Source organism: Urocitellus parryii, chromosome 8 (genome assembly GCF_045843805.1).
Source record: "Urocitellus parryii isolate mUroPar1 chromosome 8, mUroPar1.hap1, whole genome shotgun sequence".
NCBI classification, from domain to species: domain Eukaryota; kingdom Metazoa; phylum Chordata; class Mammalia; order Rodentia; family Sciuridae; genus Urocitellus; species Urocitellus parryii.
Window position 1 is genome coordinate 111,803,143 of NC_135538.1, and position 26,803 is coordinate 111,829,945.

Below are 26,803 nucleotides of genomic sequence, written 5' to 3' on the forward strand. Positions count from 1 at the left end.
GTTTTTATGTGGCACTGAGGATCGAACCCAGAGCCCCGCGCATGCCAGGCAAGCCCGCTACCGCTTGAGTCACATCCCCAGCCCCCTAAGGATTCTTGTGGAGTGGGTTTACAGGGTTAATCTTTTTTTTTTTTTTCCTATAGAAACACTAAGATATTGATTGACTTTTATACCCTTTTGTCTTTTGGGGAATTGAACCCAGAGGCATTTTACCACTGAGCCTCATCCCTAGCCTTCTTAATTTTTTAAAATTTTGAAACAGGGTCTTGCTAAGTTGCTTGGGGCCTCACTAAATTGCTGAGGCTGGCCTTGAACTTTCGATCCTCCTGCCTCAGCCTCCCAAGTCACTGGGATTACAGGTGTGCACCACCACACCAGGCACTCTTTTACTTTTATTCTGTTATGACTGTACAGTGGAGTTTACCAAAGGTCATATGACATGATATACCGAATACAAAAGCAGATATGAGAATAGAGGTGTTTTCTATGAAGCCTGACATTAAAAAGATTTGCAAAAAAGATAGAAACAATCACACCATTCTCAGTGAATTGTTTTGTCTTGGAAAATATATGTTTAAAAAAATGCTATTTATGTTAACATGTAATGGGTTTATTACCATTTTTAAAAATTTCTCAATATAGGGCTGGGGTTGTGGCTCAGTGGTAGAGCCCTTGCCTAGCAAGTACAATGCCCTGGGTTTGATCCTCAGCACCACATAAAAATAAATAAATAAAACAAAGGTATTGTGTCCAACTACAACTAAAAAATAAATATTAAAAAATTCTCAATATAAATTTCTAACATTAAATGTCAATGGATGTTATAAACAAAAGCTATTCAGGATCCTCAATGATTTGGCAAAGGGGTCTTGAGATTAAAAAAATTGGAGAAGAGTTGATTTAGGTTTAAAAAATAAAACAGCTAATACTCAGGAGATAGAGGAAATAGAAAATTACTGCCATGCACTCTGGGGACTGGGACCATTTAAATGGCTCTCTTCCCTATCCCTGGCTAAGAGCTCCATGGGAATGCAAAATGCAGGGCAGGAGACAACCAGAAAAGGTCAGGTCGAGAATGACAGAGCAGGTCATATGACATGCAGGACACACTAACACAGAGGCTGGCATGGGGCTCTCGACTAGAGGGTCTGGAGGTCCAGCATCCAAAGACAGGTACCCAAAGAGGGAAAGGGGGTACAAAAAGGAAAAGTGGGGACGAAAGGAAACAGAGAAAGGTTTCAGGGACGTGGAAAGCAGGCTTTGCATGATGCTTGGGAAAGAGTAAGGAAAAGAAGACCAAAAGGTAGAAAGGAAGTTGGAGACCTAAAAAGGAAATGCGCAGTGCCCGAGGGACTGGACGCACTGTCCAGGGGAGGTGCTGCCCGCGCGGTGCACGGCGGGAAGACCTCGGCTTACCTCGTGGGGGATGTAGTCAGGGGGCAGCTTGCTCAGCATGTCTTCAGACAGTCGGTACACGATGGCCTCCCGGGTCTCCCCCACTCCACCTCCACTCTCTTTGGGCTGAATGTTGGTGATTGTTTCAAGGACGTCGGAAGCTGTGTTACTCTGATACCTGACAGAAAGAGAGACCAGAGTCTCAGAGATGATGGAGCCAGGGTGAACTGATAGGGTCCCTTCAGTCAACCCCAGGGAGAAAAAGGAGAAAGAAAGAAGGAAAGAAGGAAGTGTATACCATCAACCATGAAGAAAAACTAGAGGTCCTTCCTCCTGCCTTCTAATGGGACATCAGGAACATGGCAGAAATGAAAATCCCTCCCCCTCCACGCACATCTCTGGTCATCCAGCCCCAACACCTCAGGCTGGACCACTGACACATCTCCTTTTATTCTCCCCCTGCTCAGGGACGGGTCCTAACAGTCTGGCATAATTGGTTAGATCAATGAGAACTACACATGATATGTCCTCACTGAATTATAAATTATTAGAATTTCTTCAGTCTTTTCTCATTTTGTTTCTCCATAGTCTCACTTCTGTTAGGATTTCCAAGGTGGTCTACTGGCGTCCATCTGCACCACATATTCAAATGTAGCCACCTGCTGAGGGCCATTGCCAAGTAGGTATGACGCATCGATATTTCCTTGCCAGCGTACCCCATGTTAAATGGACTTGCCTTGGAAATTTGCTGTGACCTTGCTTGTGTGTTTGAGAAAGATGACCCTGCTCAAGGTGATGGAGGGTGGATCCAGGTTTGAGGAAGTATCCTGCAGGTTTGAGGAAGTATCCCGGTCCTTGGGTTTAGGGTGTTCCCGGTTTAAGGCGTTCCCGGTTTAAGACAATAGGGGTTTTAGGGAAGTTGGAGGTTGAAGATTATTGCTGCTGGGATTAGGGTGTTCCTGCTATTTGTTCCCGTTGAGTTCTCCTGAGATCAAAATGGGATTTGGGAAAAAGCCTCATGGAGTAGGTGAATTGTGCGGGCAGATGGAGATTTCCCCTGAACCTGTGTGGAGGCCGCTGTGAGTTCGGGAATAAAGAATTGCTGTTTGAATCTACAAGGTGTGTGGTGGCTCGTAATTTCAGTGCCAAGCCGAGACACTGGCAGCCACCCACCTTTAAAGTCCATTTAGTCAATGAAAGTTTACCGTATGCCAGGACCTGAGCTAGATTCTAGGATACAGCAATGAACAAGCCATAGTTCACATGCAGAGAAAGAGGATATTACACAAGGACACTAGGGAAAGTGCTGTGGAAGAAAAGTAGGATGCTTTAAGCAAATTTGGTCTCCCTTACTCTTCATCTCTCACTCTTTCAGGTTGACCAGATGCTCTGAGGTGCAGGAAGCTAGCCCTGGAGTACTGGATTGGTCAGTTATCTGACCAATCATACATATTATCAATTCATACATATTATGTGTGAGTTACATGTGTGTGCATGTGTGCATGTGCATGCACACGTGACAAAAGATTAATCTCTATCTCTCTCTTCTTGCAGCACTGGGAATTAAACCCAGGGATGTTCTACCACTAAGCTAAATCCCCAACCCTTTTAAATTTTTTTTTTTTATTTTAAGACAGGGTCTCTCTAATTTGCCCAGGCTGGCTTTGAACTTGTGACCTTCTGAGTCATGCCATCACACCCATCTAAAGTCTCTCTTAGAAAGAAATTAAAGGGATATGGATAGGAAAAGAAAAACTCAAACTATAACTATTTGCTGATGACCTGATTCTATACCTAGAAGATCCAAAGAATTCCACCAGAAAACTTCTAGAACTAATAAATGAATTCAGCAAGTAGCAGTATATAAAATTAACATCCATAAGTCAAAAGCATTTATGTACACCAGTGACAAACCCTTTGAAAGAGAAACTAGGAAAACTCCCATTTACAATAGCCTCAGAAAAACTAAAATACTTGGGAATCAACTTAACAAAAGAGATGAAAAACCTCTACAAAACTACAGAACACTAAAGAAAGAAATTAAAGAAGACCTTAGAAGATGGAAAGATCTCTCTTGTTATTGGATAGGCAGAATTAATATGCCAAATTAATAATGACCAAAAGCACTATACAGATTTAATATAATTCCAATAAAAATCTCAATGACACTTCTCATAGAAATAGAAAAAGCAATCATGAAATTCATCTGGAAAAAATAAGAGACCCCAAATAGTCTTTTTTCCCACAAATGGTGCTGGGAAAACTGGAAAGTGATCTTTAGTAAGAAGAGTGAAGCAGGTGGCATCACAATACCAGACCTTAAACTATATTAGAGCTACAGTAACACAACAGCATGGTATTGGCACCAAAACAGACTTGTAGACCAATGGTACAGAATAGAAGACACAGAGACAAACCCACATAAATTTCCAAGGTGGTCTACTGGTGTCCATTTGCCCCACATATTCAAATGCAGCCACCCACCTTTAAAGTCATATCAGACAAAGGCACCAAAAACACATATTGAAGAAAAGATAGCCTCTTCAACAAATGGTGCTGGGAAAACTGGAAATCCACATGCAGCAAAATGAAAGTAAGCCCCTATCTCTCACCAGGCACAAAATTCAACTCAAAGTGGATCAAGGACCCAGGAATTAGACAGAGACCCTGCTCCTAATAGAAGAAAAAGTAGGCCCAAATCTTCATCATGTCAAATTAGGCCCTAACTTCCTTAAAAAAGACTCCTAAAGCACAATAAATAAAATCAAGAATCAATAAGTGGGATGGATTCAAACTGAAAAGCATCTTCTCAGAAAAACAATCAGTGAGGTAAAAAGAGAGCCTACAGAATGGGAGCAAATTTTTATCACACACACAGCAGATAGAGCACTAATCTCTAGGTTATATAAAGAACTAAAAAAAAAAAAACTTAACACCATAAAAAAGCAATTAATAAATGGGTTAAGGAACTGAACAGACACTTCTCAGAAGAAGATATACAATCAATCAACAAATATATGAAAAAATGTTCAACATCTCTAGAAATTTGAGAAATGCAAATCAAAACCACTTCATCTCACTCCAGTCAGAATGGCAATTATCAAGAATACAAGCAACAATAAGTGTTGGCAAGGATGTGGGTGGTGGTGGGGGGGAAGCACAATCATACATTGCTGGTGAGACTGCAAATTGGTGCAACCAATCTGGAAAGTAGTATGGAGGATCCTTGGAAAATTTGGAATGAAACCACCATGTGACCCAGCTATCTCACTCCTCAGTTTATACAGAAAGGAGTTATTAAAAACAGCATAATGCATCCACATCAATGTTTATAGCAGCACAATTCACAATAGCTAAATTGTATAACCTTCAATAGATGAATCAATAAAGAAACTATGGTATTTATACACAATGGAATATTACTCAGCTTTAAAAGAGAATAAAATCGTGGCATTTGCAGGTAAATGGATGGAGATGGAGAATATCATGCTAAGTGAAGTCAGCCAATCCCCCCAAAACCAAAGGCGAATGTTTTCTCTGATAAGTGAATGCTGATCCATAATGGGGATGGGGAGCAGGGGAGGAATGGAGGAACTTTAGATAGGGCAAAGGAGAGGGAAGGAAAAGGAGAGTGCGTGGGGGTAGAAAAGATGGTGGAATGAGATGGACATCATTACCCTAAGTACATGTATGAAGACACGAACGAATGGTGTGACTCTACTTTGTGTATAACCAGAGAAATGAATATCTGTTTTTCATTTGTGTCCTATGAATCAAAATACCTTCTGCTGCCATGTATAATAAATTAGAATAAATAAATAAGTTTAAAATTTAAAAAAGGTCACATGTGAGTTGAGAGCTAAAGGATGGGCAGGTTGGCTACGCAGTGGGGTGGTTGGGAGGCAAGAAAGGACATTTAGATAGGAGGCCAGGGCTGGAGGTAAGAAGGATTTCCAAGCATTGGAGAACAGAGACAAATGCAGTGACCTTGGAGGCAGGGAGCCAGGAGAGATGAAGGCGGAGACAAGGCAGGTGAGAGCACGCAGGCTCAGGTGGGATACTTTAAGGATTCCTAGAGTCAACAGCCAACCATCGAAGACTTCTCAAGCTAGGGTGCCATGATATGACCAGATTGAAATTTTTCTGCTTTTTTTGAATTCCTATTTTATGCCCTATAAACATCACATGATTTGATTTGGAGGAATTACTGTTTCATCTGTGAATTTTATCTCCTGTCCAGATGTAAGCCAAAATCACATTACCCTTCATAGATATTAGAAGCAATCTAGAAGGAATTTAGCAAAGGCATGACATTAGTGGTTTTTTTGTGCTTTGTTTTACTGAATAGAAAGTAAATAAGATGTCTGAATTTACTGAATAGAAAGTTTTTATAATGTGGCAAAATCTTATATTTGCAAACCTTTGAATATAGCAATTCCACAGATAAGAATTCATCCTAAAGAAAGAACCAGACATTCCATTTCTGGCAGTATACCGCAATTGTCAGTACACTGTTGTGACAACCACTAAACATGACAGATTAGATATTAAAAACACCTTTTATAAAATATTACTGTAAAAAATATTACTGAGGGGCTGGGGCTGGGGATCCATGTTAGCTCATTTGTGAGGCACTGGGTTCAATTCTCAGCACTGCATATAAATAAATGAAAAAAGGCCTATCAACAACTAAAAATATGTTTAAAATATTACTGAATTGTAAAGATATTAAGAAACCCTCAGGGCCAAAGAAATATAGAGTAAAGATGATTCCAGAGAGATAGCCAGATTTTACTCCAGGGGCATCAAGTTACCTTGGTGTTCTTAAGTCTCTGTTTAGGTGGTACAATGAAAGGGAGATGCCTCCCTCATATCAAAGGTGAGAAAATTCCCACATAGATCTGGGATCTTCAATATCAGGGTAAACTAGAGATAATCTACCTGTCAGAATGGGTAGTAAGCAACTTGTTCTACTGAGTTTGACATGAGTAGGGAGAAAAGTCTTTCCTGAAATTCTTTTTTTAAAATTATTTTTTAGTTGTTAACAGACCTTTATTTTACTTATTTATATGTGGTGCTGAGCATCAAACCCAGTGCCTCCCACACATTAAGTAAGCGCTCTACCCCAGCCCTCTTTCCTGAGATTCTTAATTCATTAGGTTTGTGATATTAATTAACACTCATTCATATTACCTGGGTAACTTGAAAAAACTCAAGCCAAGAATTTATTTTAAGGTGTTCTTTGGAATTTCTAAATATTAGATTGAAAGTACCTGATGAGCATAAACACAAATCTTCCCAGGAACAACATATCTTCAACTCAGGACCCCAAAAATCCAATAGTAAATTTACAATTAGCCTGAGTTCATAAGTAAAAACTTAAAAAAAAAAACTTATAAAGAAGCCAGGCACTATGATCAAGAGTCGGCAGCGATAACAGAAAGCAGAACCACATCTGCAAAGATCTCAGTAAATTTTCAGATGCATGCTATAAAATGTTGTTTTAAACTATATTGAAGATTTTAAAGGGTTGCTTAAAATATTAGTATTAAAAGGAAATTATAAACATGATTATCATATTTGAAAAAGAGCAAGCAGAATTTCTGAAATAAAAAATAACTAAAATTTAAAACCAGTATTCATTTTTTATTGCTTCTATAACAAATGACCACAATATAAGCAGCTTAGGACAGTACAAATTTATTGTCTTACAATTCTGCAGGCCAAGTACAACAACGTGTTGGTAAGGTGAGGTTCCTTTCTGTGGGCTGTAGGGAAAATCTGTTTTCTTGCTTATTTGGGTTGCTGGCAGAATTCACTTCCCTGTGCTTGTAGGACAGAGATCTCTGCAATTTCTTGCTGGCTACTAGCTGAGGGCCCTTCCCAGCTTCTAGAGGCCACCTACATCTCTTGTCTTGTGACCTCCTCCTATAAATTGGCAGAGGCAGAAAAGCTAGCAATGGCAAGTCAAGTCTCCTTCACAATTTGACTCCTTCCAACTTCATCTCTCTGAACCACTCTTCTATAATTAGATTGGGCCTGCTGGATTGATAACATTCTGATCTCAAGGTCCTCAACCTTAATCACATCTATAAAGTCTCTTTAGCTACATACAGTGACACATTCACATTCACATTCACATCTTCAGGTTATGGAGATTAGGATGTAGACATACTTAGGGGTTCATTATTCGGCTTCCCATAATAGCCAATAATGGGTTAAACAGCAGATTGGATACAATAAAAGAGAGAATTAGAAAAATGGAAAATAGAATGAGGCATTGAAGAAAACAAATGGAAAATATGAAATAAAAGTTGAAAGACATGTAGGCTAGAATGATGAGCTCTAATAGATGCCTCAGCAACATTTAGAAAAATAGAAAAAAAAGAGAGAAAATAAGTGATGAAATAATGACTTAAGAATTGAATGAACCTGGCCAGGTGTGATAGTGCACACCTATGATCCCAGTGGCTTGGGAGGCTGAGGCAGGAGGATCAAAGTGAGTTCAAAGTTAGCCTCAGCAACTTAGCAAGGCCATAAGCAACTTAGAGACCCTGTCTCTAAATAAAATTTAGGAACAAAGTGGAGGGAATGCTGAAGATGTGGCTCAGTGGTTAAGGGCTGCTGGGTTCAATCCCTGGTACAAAAAAAAAAAAAAACTGAATGAACACCAAGTAACATGAGCAAATAAATAAATAAATAGAAATATACACGTAGACACATCACAGTGAAACTGTAACACACCAAAAACAAGATCTTAAAAGCAGCCAGAGATAAGAAACAATTACGTAGAAAGAAATGACAATTAGACTGGTAGCCAATCCCTCAATAGCATCAACAAAATCCAGAAGAACATAGAATAACACTGTCTAAGTGATAATATAAAATAACTATACACCTAGAATCATGTGCCAAGCAAAAGTGTCTTTTGGGGGTATGAATGAGTGCAGGAAAAAGATTTGAATAGACATTTCACGAAAAAAGTCTGTATAAATGACCACAAAGTGCATGCAAAGATAGTCCACCTTATTACTTATTAAGAAAAGGCAGATTAAAACCACAATGTGATACTACTTCACACAGCAGTAGTAATAACCAAAAGATAGACATTAACAAGTATGGACAGAGACAGAGAAACCTGAACATTCATAATTGCTAGAGGGCACTGTAAAATGGAGCAGTCACTTTGGAAAACAGTGTGACAGTTTGTTACAATGTTAAAAACAGATTAACTGTATGATTCAGTAGTTTCATTTCTAGTTATCTACTCAAAAGAAATGAAAAGACAAGGCTACACAAAGACTTGTGCATGAACATTCATGACAGCATTATTCATAAACGACCCCAGTGTCTATCAACTGGTGAATGGACAAGCAAAATGTGGTCCAGTCATACATTGGAACAATAATAACAATAATCTGTCAATGAAAAGTAATGCAGTAAATACTGACACATGCTACAACCTGAGTGAACTTCAAAAGCACTATGTCAACTCAAAGAATCCAGACACACAGCGTATGAACGAGTTCATCTAAACTTAAGAGAATTTAAGGTGGGCGGATTACATCTCATTAAACCTATTTTTCAAAAAAAGAGGGCAAAAATAAGACATTTTTCAGAAAAAAATAAAAGAGTTAACCATCATGGGCCTTCACTGGAGGAAATCTAAAGAATATACTTTAGAAAGATGATTCAGGAAGATGATTCTGATAAAAGGCTTGAGGTAGAGAAGAGAATGGGTCAACACACACGGGTAAATCTAAACAAGCATTCTAGTTTAAAATAATTAAACCTAGGCCTAATTGTAGGGTTAGATCAAACAAGATAAAAATTAAAATACTAAGATGTCAGGGGGCAGTGATCAGAGCTAAAGTTACTTAAGAGCTTTTGATTAAACATATTAATTTTAAACTTAGTTAAGAATGGGTATTGAGATTTCTAGGGTAACTGGTAAAGAACTAAAACAGAAAACAGAATTTCCAAACGGCAGAGAGGGGGAAATAGAATGGGAAAAACTCTCATTAAGCAAAAGAAGAAAAGAAGCACAACACAGCAATAATGTGGTAACAAAAGAGCCACATTTCTTATTTATTCTTTATATTTTATGCATTTTAAATATTCTTTTATAGTTACTCAATATTAATAAATCAGTTTTAAAAGAAATAATCAGACACTTGTATAAAGATGTACATACAAGACTTTACAAGGGTATTTTTAAATAATAAATCCTGCTAATGCTCTATAAAAAAATCTATACAGACAATAAAAATGGTAATGTAGCACTATATTCAGTGATAAGGTGAGGTGTCACTGGGAGTTCATAGAATAAAATAGCATACGGTGAAAAAACTGGTTATGGTATGACCTAATTTTCACTGAAAATCCTGTGCATGTTGATACAGTAAAAAAAATTCTAGAAGGGTATTTTGACAGTGATATTTTTTGTGTGATGAGATTTTTCTGCAATTATTAGTTTCTGCCTTATATTCTTCTGTATTTTATTCCTCTCATAAGGAAGTATGATTTTTATAAGAGTAATAAAACTAATTTTGTTTTGAAAAATAAGAGAAAAAATAAACCTCCTTAGACAAAGCACATCCTAAGTGTCAAGCACTCGACACAGAAGACTCCACGGCAAATACTTTAAGTCCACCGAAATGCCTCTCCAAATTCCCACTCTTTATGCCCCTCCAGAAAGGCCCTCTTCTCACTTCTCACTACAGCACAAAAGAGAGACTTATGCCCTTTTCCCTCAGCATTCCAAGGTGCGAATTAAAGATGGCACTTGTAGCACTAACTTTCAGAATCCCAAGGAGCAACTTTCATGTGGGCTTCTTTACTTGGAAAAGAGCTGCCTGCCTGCCTGCCTGTCTGTCTGTCTGTCTGTCTGTCTGTCTCTCTCTCTCTCTCTTTTAAAAAGAGGGACTCCTGTACAATTGGTCTTTGAATTCATTTAGGAAGGAAGCTGAAGAATAGAGAACATGCTTCTATCTTGAGTATTTTTATCTGATTGGCAGGTAGAATGCCACATGTGGATCCAGACATGTGTATCCATATTATTGCATGCTTTCCAAAAGCTGTGGCCAAGACAAATGCATGTGGCACTTTCCTTGACATACTCAAGCAAAATCAGTCAGATACAGCAATGATGAGAGTCTTAGTGTCCTATCTAGCGAGTGTTTGTGACCCCATTTAGAGTTACGGTATCACCTCCAAATTACCCTCTACACATGAATTTCACAAACATATATGTGTGTGTATGTATTTATATGTAAATTTGTATAAATTTTGAGACACAGTCTCACTAAGTTCCTGAGGCTGAACTTTCAATCCTCCTGCCTCACACTCCCAAGTTAAGTTGCTGGGTTCACAGGCATGTGCCAAGGTGCCTGGCGTGATACTGGAGTTTTAGAATATCTGCAAAACACTTACTTTAAAACCTGAAAGATGAGTATATCAAACACACATGGTTTAATATATGAATAGAGAACAAAACATTTTAATAAAATGGCACTAAAGACATTTGCAACCCAATCCTGAACTTGATGTGATGCAATAGTTCTTAAAATTTTTCACTTGTCATGTAATAATTGCACTTGACATAATCCCAGTTTTTAAAAAGTCATATAAAGTATAACAAAAGCACAAATAACTCCGAAGGGAAGAGGCCCATGAAAATAGCTATTGAGACAACAAAATGAAGATACTAAAGTCACGAATCCCATATTACGACACATATTTTTCAGAAATTTAAACTTGTAAGTGATTAACGTTACTCCATGATCTCCCTCCAGCTTTAAATAGAGCAAGGACAGAAGATAGAGATGAATGGCTCTTAGAGAAGGTGGAGGTCTCACTGTGTGGAGAGCTTACGGGGAACCCTGAAGCACCAGGCCAGGCTGGTAACAGCCTGATTTTATCATGACCTCCCATGTCCACATTTCCTGGACTCCCAGAGGCCTCTGTTTCTTACATTAAACACATCCCTTTACCCCTCACCTGAACTGTTCCTTCTCCCATCTCCTTTAATGACATCCATGTCAGCGCCCAGCTGCCCAACCCAGAGTCCTCAGAGACAGCCTCTCTTTGATGTCACTCCCCAGGCTTTCTTGGTCCCCAAGTCCTATTTCCAAAACATTTCCAGAATTCACCTCCATCATCAACCACACTGCCTTCAGAACTGTCCAGACTCTTGACCAGGACATCCAACACCCTCAGAAGCCAACTCTGCCTTTGTCACTTACTCCCTCATGGAAGCACCGTCCCCTTCCCCCGTGCTCTGGGCAAGTTGAACTTGGCCCCCAGATATCCTACAAACCCTTACATCTTCATGCCTCTCCTTGCTCCTCTCTTGGTCGACCTGCCCTGGTCTGTCCCATGGTCCCTTCTGGCACTGCCCTCTTCCTGCCCTGGCACTGCAGCCACTTCCTGCCCAGCCCCTCTCTAACCTGAGAACCCCTGCCCATCCTTTAAGGCACAACTCAGATGTGGCCTGTCACTAGCTTTCTTTGATCCTTAGGTTGGGATGTATTGCTTTCATCTCTGTTCCTGTAGCAACCTATATGTGTCCTGATTCTACAGTGTCCCAGAGTATATTACGTAAATATTTGCCATTCATCCGTTTCCCTAACAGATAATGAGCTCCAAGGACAAGGACTGTGTCTCACTCATCTTCATATCCCGAGCCGGCCAGACAGTAAGTTCCCAATAAATATTTGTTGAGCTGAAGCCAGTTGGCTTAAATTTTATTAAACTTCAAATACAAAAGAGAGCAATTTTCCAGTATTTAAAGGGCATCAAGCTTAATAATCCATTCCTCCTCATGGTAAAAGTTTAGCACAATATTATTATTATTATCGTTCTATTTCCTGACACCTTTCCACCTACAAATCAATGGATACATATATTTGTGTGAGACAGGCACACATAAACATAAGTATAAATATATCCTTGGATATTTCTGATAACTTAATTTTGCTTTCATAGGCTATTTTCACAGGATTTTCCCCCTCAAGAGTTATCTGTATTTTTCTTATATTTTATGGCTTTTAAAAACTGAAATTATGCTATACTTCAAAATTCAGAAATGGTTGCAAGTGCGCACACACACACACACATACACACACACGTCTCCCCCTCAAAACATAAGGGAATCAGAATGATGTGATTTCAAGAAGAAGGAAAAATATTTTTATTGTAATGTTTTAACAACACTTTCCTTCCTTTAAAGGCTAAAGAGTTCACTCTCCTGACTATTCTAGCTACAAATAAAAAAGGGAAAGACCCCGTATCTGGGAGCATCAGCGCTCTCTGGGCTCCCCTCCAGCTTGCATCCCTCCTGGAAACGTGCTCTTCACCACTGACTGGTGCCAGCAGAGCACACCACTGCGGGCGTGACCAACTCGTTTTCTGCGGATTCTGGACAAATTCACAGGTGCTCCAGGGAGCAGCTGATGGAGGTACTGCTGCCGCTGCGTCTCACCTAAGAAATTACTTTCATAGTGAGTGATTTTACTCTTTTATGAGGTGATCTGAAAAGAGTCCCAAAAGTACAGATGCTGGGAAAGACTCCCCAGAGTCACCCCATGTCACGTAAGAGCTGGACAAGCTCTCCAGGTCATCTCCCCATTACACGTCTTATTAGGCACAGGATGTCATGCCCTGCTATTCCAAGGCTGTACAACTTGAATTTCCTTTTCCACAATGTGATTTTATGTTTGCAAAAATATGAAGGGCAGAGGCCAAGTCAAGGGGCTGTAATGGAGAACTGCAAGTATCTCTTTATGCCTTCAAAGCCCCAGGGCTTTCAGGAAAACAGTCCCCTTAACTGCTCTGAGATGAAGAACAAGACTGTTCTGTGAGCTTTGGTCCCGAGTTACTTCTTGAAGAAAACTTCTCTTTGAATAGGGGAAGAAGCTCAGATTGCCTTTTTGTAACTTGGTGGTTCTGGGGAGTTGGGTTGTGGGTAATAAAAATGCAAAACTACTGAAAAAAACAGAAATGTCTATAAAATAAACAATTAACTATCTAATGAGATATTTGTGCATGGTCACATCCAAATCAGCCTAGATTTAGATATTCTTTTGCACATGAAATATCAATGAGCATTTTTTTAAAAAAAAGATCTAAAACTCAGAAGTGTCAGCTAATACTAAAAGGAATGAATTAGAATTTGTCCTGCATAGAAATAAATAGAAAATTTGTAATAAGGCATTTGATAAATTTCAGAAGGGAGAAAAAAATATGCATAACCACTAATGAGAAAAAGAGTCAAAATAAATAACTGCTTTCCACATTGAGATGGTTGAATTTGCAGAGTCTCTGGTACCTTATAAATCTAGATAATAAAATATGAATAAACTATGCATTTTTATGGTTCCTGTCATCAAGAAATCTAATCTCTTGGGAGAGATTTTACTTATTTTAAAGCATTTATTCAGCTTGATTCCTCCACCCCCTTCTTCAGAGATTCTTTGTTTTGAAGTAGAGAGGAGAGAGACTTGTGGTTCCTTTCCCCAAATTTTCTCCTCTCAAATTTATGGATGTGAACTTCAGAGGGAGAGTCTGAGAAACAGGAGCATAGAGTTCTCCACCATGGCCCACTGATAGCCTGTGAATCTACTAAAAGCCAGTGTGCTATTAAACAGCAAGGATGGTCACATCAATTAATGATCCCTCTGGTTGGGGACATCCAACACAGCCAGCGTACTGTAGAGTCCTCCCCATCTCCTGGCTTCTTTTGCACAAGTGTGGGTCTCTCACTTGGGCTCCTGTCCACGTTTCTCATCCCACTCAGACATCCCATTCTTTTCCAACTCAGCATGCCCCAAACAGGACTCCTTAGCTTGTCCTCATGTGCATCCAAGCATTCCCATTTCCAACTCCTCCATTAGCCCAGCTCCCAGGGCGGATTCGTCAAAGCCATCTTTGATTACTTCTTGCATTTCACAGAGAACAGCGGCACCTTGCTGGAGTGGGAAGGGCTGGGCTTGGGCTGGGAGCCAAGTCTGTTACTGCTTACTGCCTCCTGGTGGCTGTTGGGGGAACTGCAGAGTAAAGGAACCTTTCAAAAAGGTTCACTAAGGTACTTCACTAAGACAACAAGTGAAGGTAGAGTTCCAGGTTATTTCAGAGCCCAGAGAAAAGAAGAATTAGCCTAGGAAAAGCTCACTAGGAGACCAAACATGGAGCTGCAGACAGAGGCTACTGCTTGAGCAGGCACCAGAAATGGGCCCAGATGTGCTGGGGAGAGGGATGGGCATGGGTAGGCAAGTGGGAGGGCCCCAGGGGCAGAGCATAGGGGAAGTTAAGAACAAAGATAGGTCACAGGAGGAGGGCTACAGGTCTCACAGGTCACTGAAGGCTGTCCAGGGCTTTCTACTTGACCTCACTCATTGCAAGGAAAGATTGCAAGATCCTGACTCTCGTGTTCAGAGAAGTGAGCTTAGTTGCACATGTGGACCAGCGATGGGATGTGGCCTCTGGATGGAGTTGTGGCGAGGGTCTTGCAGATGACAGAGGCTTTCCAGGCCCTCCCAAACCACAGAAGAAGGTTCACAGCCACTGTTCTGTAGTCACTGAATCCTGTCAGTTCCCTTTTAAGATGTGTCCTGTGGCTTTGCTCCACCCCGATCTAGGCCTGCATCCTCACCCACATGGGTTATCGTCGAGGAAACAACACTAAGGATGCACTAAATGGGGTCGCAGAGATGGGCCTTGTCAGTGACGGCAGAGAGCTTGCATTTTATTCTAAGTGCTGTGGAAACTACTGAGATGGAGAAGAAGCAGGGGAATCGCAGGTTCAGTCTGGGGCTTTTAAAGGTTGAGCTGCTTGAAAGCCATCCAAGTGGACACCACATAGAACTCCTATAAGTGACTGTGGAGACAGAGGAGAGGTCTGGACAACACCCATTGACATACAGGTATTTCAAAGGCCACCGAGTGGTGCACACCTATTATCCCAGCAACTCAGGAGGCAGAGGCAGGAGAATTGCAAGCTCGAGGTTGGTCTCAGTGACTTAGCGAGGCTCTCAGCAATTTAGTGAGAGGCTCTCGGAAATAAAAAAATAGCAACAACAAGAACAAAAAGGACTGGGGATGAAGCTCGGTGGTAAAGTGCCCCTGGGTTCCACCCCCAGTACCCAAATAAATAAATGCTATTGAAGCTGATGACTCCATTCAGGAAAGAAGGTGGAAACGACCGAGTGGAGAAGAGGCAGTTGATAGAGAGGGGAGACTTAAGGCATGGACAGTACCTGCTTCCTGGACAATGCACCGAGAGTGACCTAGTACTAGCAATTAAATCTGATAAAGATAGCATAAAAACTCTAGAACAATCTTATTTATGAATATCAATGTAAAAGTCCTCAGTGAATTGTTCATGAAGTCCATCACCACACTAAATGAATAATACATCAGGACCAAGTTGCATTAATTTCAGGAATGCATAGATAATTTAAATTAGGAAATCTGTTCATATTTTCACCAAAGTTTTAGATATTTGGGAATAATCATGTAACTATCTCCAGAGATGCTGAAGGCATTCAACGAAATTCAACGTTCATTTGTGATAAAAATAAACATGCAATAATAGCTAGGAAAAGCCCAGGGGGAAGAAAGAGCAACAAGGGGACTTAGCCCTACCAGAGAGCACAACATATTGTGCAGTTTCAATTTTATATAGACTGCTGTAAAAATTAAAATCACAAATTATAACCTGATGTGGGAAAAGGGCCTCTGACTCACAGCCCAGATCTAGCAATGATGACAATGACAACAGAATTCATAAATTTGACTATGTAATAATAGAAGTACAACAAAATGATAATAACAGCTCTATTGGGCCAATGGGAAAATGTTACAAAGTCAAAATATAATAACAACCTAAGAAAAAATATATTTACAGTGCACATCACAAATAAAGGGCTGATATCCCTAATATATAAGTCAGTCTTAAAAATCAAAGGGAAGGCTGGTGCTGGGGCTCAAGAGGCAGAGCGCCTGCCTGGCATGCATGAGGCACTGGGTTCGATCCTCAGAACCACATAAAATAAAATAAAGTTATTGTGTCCACCTATAACTAAAAAATAAACACTTAAAAAAAAAACATCAAAGGGAAAGCCAGGCATAGTGGTGCACACTGGGAATCCCAGCCACTCAGAAAGCTGAGATGGGAGGAACCAAACGGAGAAAACAGATGGAAAATATGAAAGAAAGGTTAAAAGACATGAAGGCTAGAATGATGAGCTCTAATAGACATCTCAGAAACGTGTGGAAAAATAGATAAGGGAGAACAAAAAAGAGAAAATAAGTGATGAAATCATGACTAAGAATTCAATGAACCCGGCCAGGTGCGAAAGTACACGCCTATAATCCCAGCGGGATGGGAGACTGAAGCAGGAGGATCAAGAGTTCAAAGTCAGCCTCAGCAACTTAGGATTTAAGCAATTTAGCAAGACTCTATCTCAAAACAAAACAAAACAAAATGAAGAAGAAAAAAAATAAAACAGGCTGGAGATGTGGCTCGGTGTTGAATACCAAATATCCTTGGGTTTCAATCCCTGATACTAAAAAAAAAAAAAAAAAAAAAAAAAAAAAATCAAAAAGAAAGAAAAACCTCTATTTGAGAAAAATGGGCGAACTATATACAAATAACTTTTAAGTATTTGAAAATTTTCTCCATTCAACTCAATATTAAGAGAAAGTAACTTAAGATTATGCTGAGACACCATTTCTCACTGTCATTGGTGAAAATTCAAATGCTTGACCAACACTCTGTTGATGAGATTCTGAAGAAACAGGTACTCACATACCTGTAAAAGTGCAAAACAGGTGAGGGACCCTGACAATAATCCCACGCCTTGATCCTGCATCCCATCCACGGTGATTTACCTCGAACATGCATCTCCAACAATATAAGAAACCTCAAGCAGAGGTTGTTAACTGAGGAACTATTCAAGATAGCAAACTACAGGAGAGTGGTTGAATAAACTATGATATGCATAACTATAAGTAGCATGCAGCTGTAAAAAATAATGAGGGAGACATCTATGAACCCATGTGGAGTGAAAAAGGCAAGACTCAAACTTCAGCAATTCTTTGTTTAAAAATGAAAGGATAATAAGGTATGTAAATGTTATGTACATGCAAAGAGAAACACAGGAAAATAAACCAGAAACTAACAAGCTTGCTTACCCATAAAGGAGGAAGGAAATGGGCTGAAAGGGGTAAGACTTCTCTAAGAACACCTTATTATCTCCTGTGACATCTGAACAATGTGTATGTTTTACATACTCAAACAATAACAAAGAGGGGAAACTAAAATATAACACAAAGAGTAAAAAGTGCATGTAACTTTATATCAATTGATGATATAACCACTCAGATAAAAACAATCTGCATACCCCCGGTGGGATATATTCTGAGGACAAAACAAAACAAAAAAAACAGCCAAGAAATCTTGACCTCCAGTTAGCAGGTCTCTTGTTGGGCTTGGTATTAGTGTATTGATTCCAAGCAAAGGAGAAAACACATTGAGGGAGAAAGGAGATGGCAACGTGGCAGGGAGAAGGCCGGAATCCTGAAAGTGAGATTATTAGTATTAGCTCATGACATTTTACAAAATACGTAATTACTTCCTGTCTGTCCGCCAAGAGGGCCTACAAACAGATGCACATGTGCACACTCACATAGAAAGAAACAGGTATGGTTATATGTGCATGTAGCTTTAGAGATGCAAAATACAGAGTTATAAATATAGAAAGAGAACTAGGAAATGCAATAAAAAGTTAATTGGTGAGCCTCCGGGGAGGGTGTATGCTTTTCGGAGGGCTTGTAATAGTTCACAATAGGAAGCTAAGGGCTGACTCTACCATTACCTCTAGTCCCATTTACTCTGTTGCTGTGTTTCTCTGGACTTTTTCTGGCTCTAGTTCATCTGCACTGAGAGCTGGTGATCAAAGCCTCCCATGGTGTTCATGGCAGAGGAGCACCATCCCTCTAAGTTGGGGTGAGATGGCTTCCACCTTGTCTCGCCTGCTCTTTGGGAGGATGTGCAGGGCTCTACAGGGTCACATTCTCCAGGAACCAGCTTCCAGGACTCCTCAGGCTCTGGCCAAGGGAATTGGAGTCCAGAGCCCTCAGACGTGGACATTTTCAATTACAAGTTGATAAGTGTTTAGAGACTTGTCAGCTGTTTTTGTTGTTATTGTTGTTGTTTTTTTGGCCCGCTTGTATGAAATCACGAGATCACTCTATAGACTACCCCCACTGATCAGACCACAGCCTACAGAAATGAAGGATCACTGAGTCAGTCCACAAACGCATCCTGAGCATGAGGCACTGTCATAGAGGTGGAGACTCAGAGGTGAAAAAGGACAAAAGTTCCAGACGCAGTGGAATTTATGCTTTAGTGGTGGCTGATAGACAATAGCAAATAAGTATTTAAAACACAGAGGATGTCGGTTGGTGAAGAATGCTGTAGAAAATAGCAGGGCAGGAGGATAGGATGTGGGGCGGGGACTGGGGAATGGGTAACAAAAGGTGACATTTAAATAAGGACAACAGAAGACGTGAAAGGTCAGCCACAAAGATATGGGGCGGGGTAGGGTAAGATGTTCCAGGAAGTGCAAGCGTGGCACAGGACCTCAGGAGGGCTCGGAGCAGAGCAGCAGTGTGGCCTGACTCACATTTTAAAATTCTCAGCTCAAGCAAAACCCGTGCTCCCTCTTTCATGTATAAATTTATGCTCCAGCCAATCCCTGGAGAATCCCTTTTATTTCTTGACTTCTCTTCCATTCCCAGGTAACTTAATACATCCCCTGCAAACAGCTACAGCTGCCACCAAAGAGGACTGTCTTAGGATCTGAACAAAGTGTCATTAGCTGTTCGTGGGGCCCAGTCACGACTGCATCTTGAAGATGAAAAGCATCGTGGGTGAGATTAAAGGATATGGAGAGGGTGGAATTGATGTGGCATCAAGAGGCCACCAGGGCATACATTGTGCAAGGGGTGAGGCAGGTGTCTGGAGGTGAGAGGACAATCAATTGACAGCAAACGGGAACTCTTGAGACACCTATCAAGTGTAGAGAAGCAGAAGATGGGGCGCCACCCACGCCAGATTGCAGATATTAAAATGACAATGGTGGGTGAGGGACCGAGGGAGGCACACCATGCTGACACACAGACTTGAACCTTTGACAGGTGGGCCACAGACTCAATGCCTGTGCAAAGAAGCAGCTCAGCTGGGGCTTCCTGTGCCCACCCCATGGAGCCGGGTGGTCTAGTCCAGGGTAGAGAACTCTCAAGAAGGGTGAGACCTCATCTGAAGGGTGGGTCAGAGAAGGGGCTTGGGTCTGGGAAGCATTTCTTCTGTCTCCATGGGAGGAGGGACCCCATGCTGAGCTGAGACCCTGGGCTCTGCCTAGGTGGCCTGTGCTCCTGTGCTCAGTCACATGCCACCCTGGGAAGTTCATGATGGAAGGATGCAGGTGAGCAAGTAAGGGGAGAGGGTCCAACAAAGAGAAGGTCAGGCAGGTCTTCATCCTTCATCTACGCTTCCGGCCCTTTTAGACCCTATTTATGAACATCGTATTCGAATGGATTTTTGGAGAAAGAGATAAGGAGCTGGGAGAGGACTGTCCTATCGGTGGAGAGCATCAATACCCACAACACCAACTGGCTTTATGACACGATAGAGGAGAAATAGTCAATGCATAAATTAGAGCTTTAAGGTTGTCACAAACACTGGGGCCTCAGGATTTAGTGAGAGGAGAGCAGGCCAAGATGTGACAAAGTTGTAATTGGGAGACAGGAGGCGACAATATTTTTCACAGTAAAATAAAAAGAGGGGGAAAGGAGAGAGATTAAGAGAGAAAATGAAATGCACAGACTTTGCCAGGCTGAGTTACAAATGACCCCTTCAAATTAAAAAATGCCAAGAACTTACGTGATATCAGCATTAGGGTGAAGCCCAAAAACTTCGGGGTTATCTAGGGATGGCAGTGACTGGATGAATTCAAAATACTGGTCCAAGGTTTTGCACACGGGGATTTTATAACCAGTATAAAAACAGAATGATGGTTCAAACATCTTCTCACTGAACCAGACCTGGAGGAGGGAGAGAAAATAAAGGAAAGAAAATTGATGAGAGTCTAAATGAAAACTGCCACTATCTAGGAGGAAGGGTCGCCTTATTTCCATTTTAATAGGTTTTTTTTATATTGGTTTTGAAAGCATCTTCACAAAACTACTGATAGAATAATTAGCACATCCATGAAGAAAAGTGAGAGGCCAGAGCACAAAAACAACTCGGGGAGGCTTCTGTTCAGCCCCAAAGAAGAGATGTGCACAGTAAAGAGGATCAGGACCCAGCAGGGCTGGGAGCCATGCCCACAGGTCTTTACTGGAGCAATTAGAGGACCCTCAGCTTTATTCTGGCAGAGAAGGGGACACACTGCAGAGCCCCAGGAGGCATTAGCCACCCAGGAGGGGATACCTGGGTGTTTTCATTGTCTTGAGCACCACCCCCACCATGCAGGGCCTACGCTATGGGCCTGTGCACGTGTAAGGTGTCATTCACAATGACACTGAGCACCAGCACAAAGCCAGAAATCCTTATAAGCATCTACCCCCACCCTGAGTCCAGTAGCTTCCTTCATTAATTAAGTTAGGTCCCTGTCCATCAGAAGCAATGCCTTATCACATCTTTTTCTCATTCCATGTGAATCGATGGATTATCTGTAACAAAACAGTGCGAGAACAAATACACACTCGGTGTGAATAGACTTATTTTGAAGGGCAGGGGGTGATGTTGAATGCCTATGAGCTGGTTTTGAGGCAATAACTCTAGCATCTGGCAGGGAGAGAAAGAAGGGAAAGACAGGAGTGGAAATGTAGGCACTGGGTCTGTTCACTCCAAGGACTGACGGGAAGGGACACTTCCTCTAGGACCTTCCCTCCACAGGCTCCTTTCAGTTCTTTTTAGATCCAGACACTGCTCTGAATACCCTGTGTATTGGTTCTCTGTGGCTTTATTTGCTTCCATTCTATTCTATTCAACTCCTGGGCACAAGGTCCCCGAGCTTGGAACCAGAACAGAATGCAGAGATGAAAAACTCACAGTCCTTTCATTCAAGGAGCCGGTGACCTAGTAGAGGGATAAGCCAATTATGGAAGAACCATAATACAAAGTGTACCAAAGTAAGAGCCAGAAGGAAATATAAATAAGCAAAGTACTAGAGAGGCTTTGAGCTGGAAGCGAGAATGGCTAGGTGGATGTCAGGTAGGGAGGTGATTTTGGAGAACAGCCTTGAAGGAGAGAATTTTTGACAGGAGGACTTGGAGGTGGGGAGGCCACACAAGCAAAGGCCCAGAATGACTGAAGCCAGAAAGGTGAGGATGTAGAGGTTGGTGGGTGTAATGAAGTTGGGGATAAACATAATGTCCTTGTAAGAGACAGGACAGGAAAGTAGAGGAGGTGAGGTCATTTTATGGATGACTGTGGATACCAGGGCGATGACTGGTGCTTATTTAAGAACCGGGGAGCAATTGAAAGTCATTAAAGGGCACAGAGCTGAGCACAGTCATTATTGAGAAAGATTAGATTTTTCGTGATGTGGATAGCTTAAATTGCAGGAAGACACCCCAGGGAGGCAAAGGCCTCAGCGCACAGAAAACAAATGACCACAATGGATTCTGTGTTGTCAGATGGCAAGTACCTAAAAAAGCAAAATGAAGCTTCTTCCTGGTTTATGATTACTTTATTAACACACACACAAAGGGCTGGATCCAACTCACACAGGGCCAGGTTTCACCAAATGTGGAGGCTCTTTTGGGGTATGGACAAAAATACAGAATATGAAATCTACTTGGAATTACTTTGGGAGACTCTTAACAGGTACCTATAAAATGTGGATTCTACAAATTTTGTGGCAGATGTAGGCTATGACAGGATCTTTAAGAGAAGAGGCCTATTGGAAAGCCCTCTGGTCACTTGGGGATGTGCCCTTGAAGAAAATAGTGGGACCCTGCCCCTTCCTCCTCCTCCCTCTCGTCCTGGCCATCCTCAAACATCCTCACTCCACCACACACTGTCCACCATGACCTGCTGCTCCACTCGCCACAGGCCCAGAGCAATGGGGCCAAGTGACCATGGACAACATCCCAATAGCTGTCAGCCAAAATAAACCTTTTTTCTTATAGGTTGATTAGCACAAGTATTTGCTACAGCAATGGAAAGATGACAGCAGCCATCCTTTAATGAGAACATGAAAAAGTTCTGCCGCTGTTAGTTGTTGTTGTTGTTGTTTTAACTGTAGTTTTTTTTTTATTGGCACATTATAATTATACAAAATAGTCTTTGTCCCCTGCTAGGTTTTGAAGAGACACTCTGTAAGATGCCAAAAAAGCAGAGCAAACGGGGGTCCAAAGATGAGCCCCAAAGTGAAAGTCACAGGGACATGGGATCTGACTTAAAAGCACTCATTTATAATTGAACAGCTTCCCATAGTAACTCGGGATCCCACGGCAGGGGAAGTGGCTGCAGTGTGGCTTGGCCAGCAGAATAGATGGCAAGAGTGAGGCTGGGGACGGCTAAGACAGAGGAAGGCAGGACAGGGGCTCTCTGATGCTATTCTACAGCCTGCTCAAGAGGATTCTGCTGCCAAGTTCATGTGGGAACCTTATGTCCTGAGAGCCAGAGACCCAGTCTCAGCCCTCTGCTTATGGGGGGGGGGGAGGGTCATCTAGAACAAGTCAAATCTAGACAGAGGCATGAGGAAGGTGAAGGACAGTGAGGCAGGAGGTTGGGGGTGACGGGTGAAGAGCAGGTGCAGGGGGAATAAGTGAGTGGGCCAGTCATGGACAGAGAACTGTAGCCACCGAAGGGCCTGAGGGAGGGGACAGAAGGAGCCAGGGAAGCTCCTCAGGAGAGAAAGGAGGAATGGTAGTGAGATGAACTTTTCATTTAGGGTAGGAATTGCTGAGGACCCAGGTCACAGAAATCAGGATCTGATGGTATAGAGAGGATCTAACCTGGTGGGGAGCCAGCTGCTGTTCCTTGGGAGCAGCCAGGACAGGATGGAGAAGGCACCCTGAGCTCTAGACCAGGGAGTCTGCAGGCCCATGACCAAGACACATCCCGTGTGTGCTTCCCCCAGGCCAGCCTGGGCCCTGGGGATGAGGTCTCATTCAGTTGCCCCAAATGTCAAATGTTGGGCTATGGAGAAGGGAAGAGCAAATTCAGAAGGCTAGGGACAGAGAGGGGACTTGGCCAGCTTGAGATCTGCAGGTGGAGCAGGCTTCAGAGCAGCAAGCAGAGCTCCCTCCCCTCCCTCCTGCACTCCCGGCTCAACCATTGACCTTGAAGGGACAGATTAACACAGCAGCTCTTAACTGCCCCAGACCACCAGGTGCAGAGTAGAGGGCTCTTCCACATGTTGCCTCCTTGACAGCCAACCACTGTGTTCCACACACCTCTGGGTAACACAGCTTCAATAAAACAAAGACAAACTTACAGAGGTGGTTGGCTAATCAGGACTTTTCTTGGACTTGGGTTTTTAGAAAAAGACTCATAACATGCTTTTTTAAAAAGTTGAGCTGGGCCTGGTGATACACGCTTGTAATCCCAGCAGCTCAAGAGGCTGAGGCAAGAGAATCGTGGGTTCAAAGTCAGCCACAGCAACTTAGTGAGGCCCTAAGCAACTTAGGAAGATCCTGCCTTAAAATTTAAAACAAACAAACATTAAAAGGGCTAAAATGTGGGTCAGTGGCTACCAAAAAATAAAATTAAAAAAACTGGGTTCCAAAAAATAAAATAAAAATTTGAAAATGTGATAGGTTAAGGGTGGTAAAAACACACACATGCACACTTAATTTTCAGGGTGTGCTGGTGTCAGTAGAAATTCAACTGTTTTAAGTGACTACAGAAAATTCTCAGGGTATTGAGATTATGTGATGCTCATCAGCAACACACATGCGTGAGTGAGTTCTCAGCACTGGGGAGAGGGGTACAGAGACCAGGAAGACTCGGCTCCTATTAAGGAGTTTACATTCTAGTGGGGAAGACAGAAAACAGCTATCAGACTCACAGATTCCCTCTCCTACTCTCTCAGAAAGCTATACTTTATCCATTCTCTTCAAACATCCCAAACTCGCCTCTCCCTACTCCTCGGCCAATGACCTTGCTTCTTATTTCTCTCAGAACATAGATGCAGCCAGCAGAAAATGGCCTCATCTCCCCATACTGACTCTAGAGGTTCCTGTAGCCACCCATGCTCTTCCCCACCAAGAGGAATGGGAGGCCCTCCTGCCAGGAAGGGAGGAGGGGAACGTGAGGGTGTCATGCAAAACCACCTGCATACATACCTCTAAATCTAAACTGGCTCTGCTTATAAAAATTATCATAATGAGCAATAGAGGTGGGAGATAAAAATAAGGTGGAACCCAGGGGCTGGGGCTGGGGCTCAGTGGTAGAGCACTTGTCTAGTATGTGTGAGGCGCTGGATTTGATCCTCAGCACCACATACAAATAAATAAATAAATAAAATGTCTCATGTCCAACTACAATACATATATATATATATATTTAAAAAAATTAGGTGGAACCCAAACAGCCCAGGTAGAAATGGAAGATACAAGTTGGAAGGTTCAGAGTTAAAGGCTATATTAAGCTGCATGCTTATGCATTATGCACCTTTCTGATTTGTGTTAAATTATTTGAATGTATTCTTTAAATATGTATTTTATGTTTTGGGGATGTGTAGTTGATACTCAAATGTTACATGATCCAAACAGAACTCCCAACTTCCAGCCTTAGCTAATAAAACTCATTCCTCTGCAGCCCTTCTGCTCCTCTGGAAATCATTCCACTCTCCCCAGTTGATCAAATCAAAACTAGTAGTGATCCTTGACCCACACCACTGCTCTCCCCACACACTAGATTCCATCAGCACTCTGCTGTTCGGTTCCATGAAATGTATCCTGAAGCTGGACATGCTCAAGACCCTGATTTCAAATATATAATGTCTGAAACATCAAACTGTACCCCATGGAGATATACGGTTATTATATGCTAATTAAAAAGAAAAAAAAATAAGGTGGACATGGTGATGCACATCTGTAATTCCAGCTACTCAGGAGCAAAGGCAGGAGGATTTCAAGTTCAAGGGTACTTGGGTGACTTAGTGAGATCCTGTCTCAAAATTTAAAAATTCTTAAGAAGGGCTGGGGATGTAGCCCAGTGGTAGCCCTAGGTTCCATTCTAAGAAACACTCACACACACATAATAATAATAATAATAATAATAATAATAATAATAATAATTAAAGAGAGAGAAAGAAAGAAAGAAAAATTTTAAATTTTTATACACACACACTTCTCAGAGTCTTTACTGCTGAAACTTCAATTTTAGATACTCTTATAATTTTTATAATTATTCTGCCCAAGTATACTACTAAGACTTTTTTTTGAACCTTTCTCATGTTCCCTAGTCATCTTATTATTATTTTCAATGGCCCCTGCCCCCTTTTAAAAAAATAAGTTGCAGTGGCGGAGCAGCAAGGGCTATAATTAAAGCACAAAGCGGACCGCTGTTACATTTCTCTACTGTCAATTTCTACATTCCATTTCTATGGAAAAATGTCACGTCCCTTTATTTTAGTTTTCCCCATTCAGCTCTGATATCCACATACAGTCTCCTTCCTTCTGAGGGCATCTATTTAAAGGGACTTGCTAATGTCCTTAAATGTGTATTTATCCTTGTACAATATACTTAGGTTACTTTATGGATCGCATCTTATTTTTTCCAGCTGCAATCAACACTGTTTAAAGATCCGTGCAGGATATCGCATAGATCATCTCTCCCCGGTGCTGCTTCGGCTACCGCCATAAGCACCTACAGTTAACTTGTCTCTTTCCCTGTGATAGATACTGACACGTGTTTCCTTCAGCCTCCCGAGACCACAAACATGCTATCTTTGTTCATGGTGAGAATTTCTCTGGGACATATCCTGAGGAGTAAGATTCTGGTTCAGAGAGCTATCATTTCACACAGCTGATGTGGTTGAGCGCACACCAGCAGGCACCCCAGAGGGTGAGCACGGCACTCTCTCGTGTCCATCCACTCCATCTTGTTTTCTCAGGGTTCTTGGGCTTCTGAGGTGGACACTGAGATACACCGCCTGATCCTCCTTCAGGACCCAGGCACTCACTCTCCCAGCTGTCTAGAGTATTAGCTATTGTCTGTCCCCAGGAACTGCCCTAGCAGAAGGGTCCCCTGGGAGAAGGGTGGAGGGGGCACCCAAATGCAAATCTCTGAGTTAGGATCTGTTTCCAGGGAAACCACCCAATGATGGCTGCCGTCAGCTCCTTTCCCAGTGTTGCCATCAACACATATTTTGTATATGCCTAT

At 41.7% G+C, this 26,803-nt stretch overlaps 1 protein-coding gene across 1 annotated transcript in view; it reads right to left on the reverse strand.

The window, feature by feature from the left end:
- Window positions 1–26,803, reverse strand: part of Dnah8 (dynein axonemal heavy chain 8) — a 286,408-nt gene that overhangs the window by 18,654 nt on the left and 240,951 nt on the right. Inside the window, exons 87-88 of the mRNA XM_077801771.1 lie at window positions 20,342–20,502; window positions 1,417–1,573 (exon numbers count right to left, since the gene is read on the reverse strand). Coding sequence (XP_077657897.1) covers window positions 1,417–1,573; window positions 20,342–20,502 — 318 coding nt within the window. The remainder of the gene's footprint in view (window positions 1–1,416; window positions 1,574–20,341; window positions 20,503–26,803) is intronic.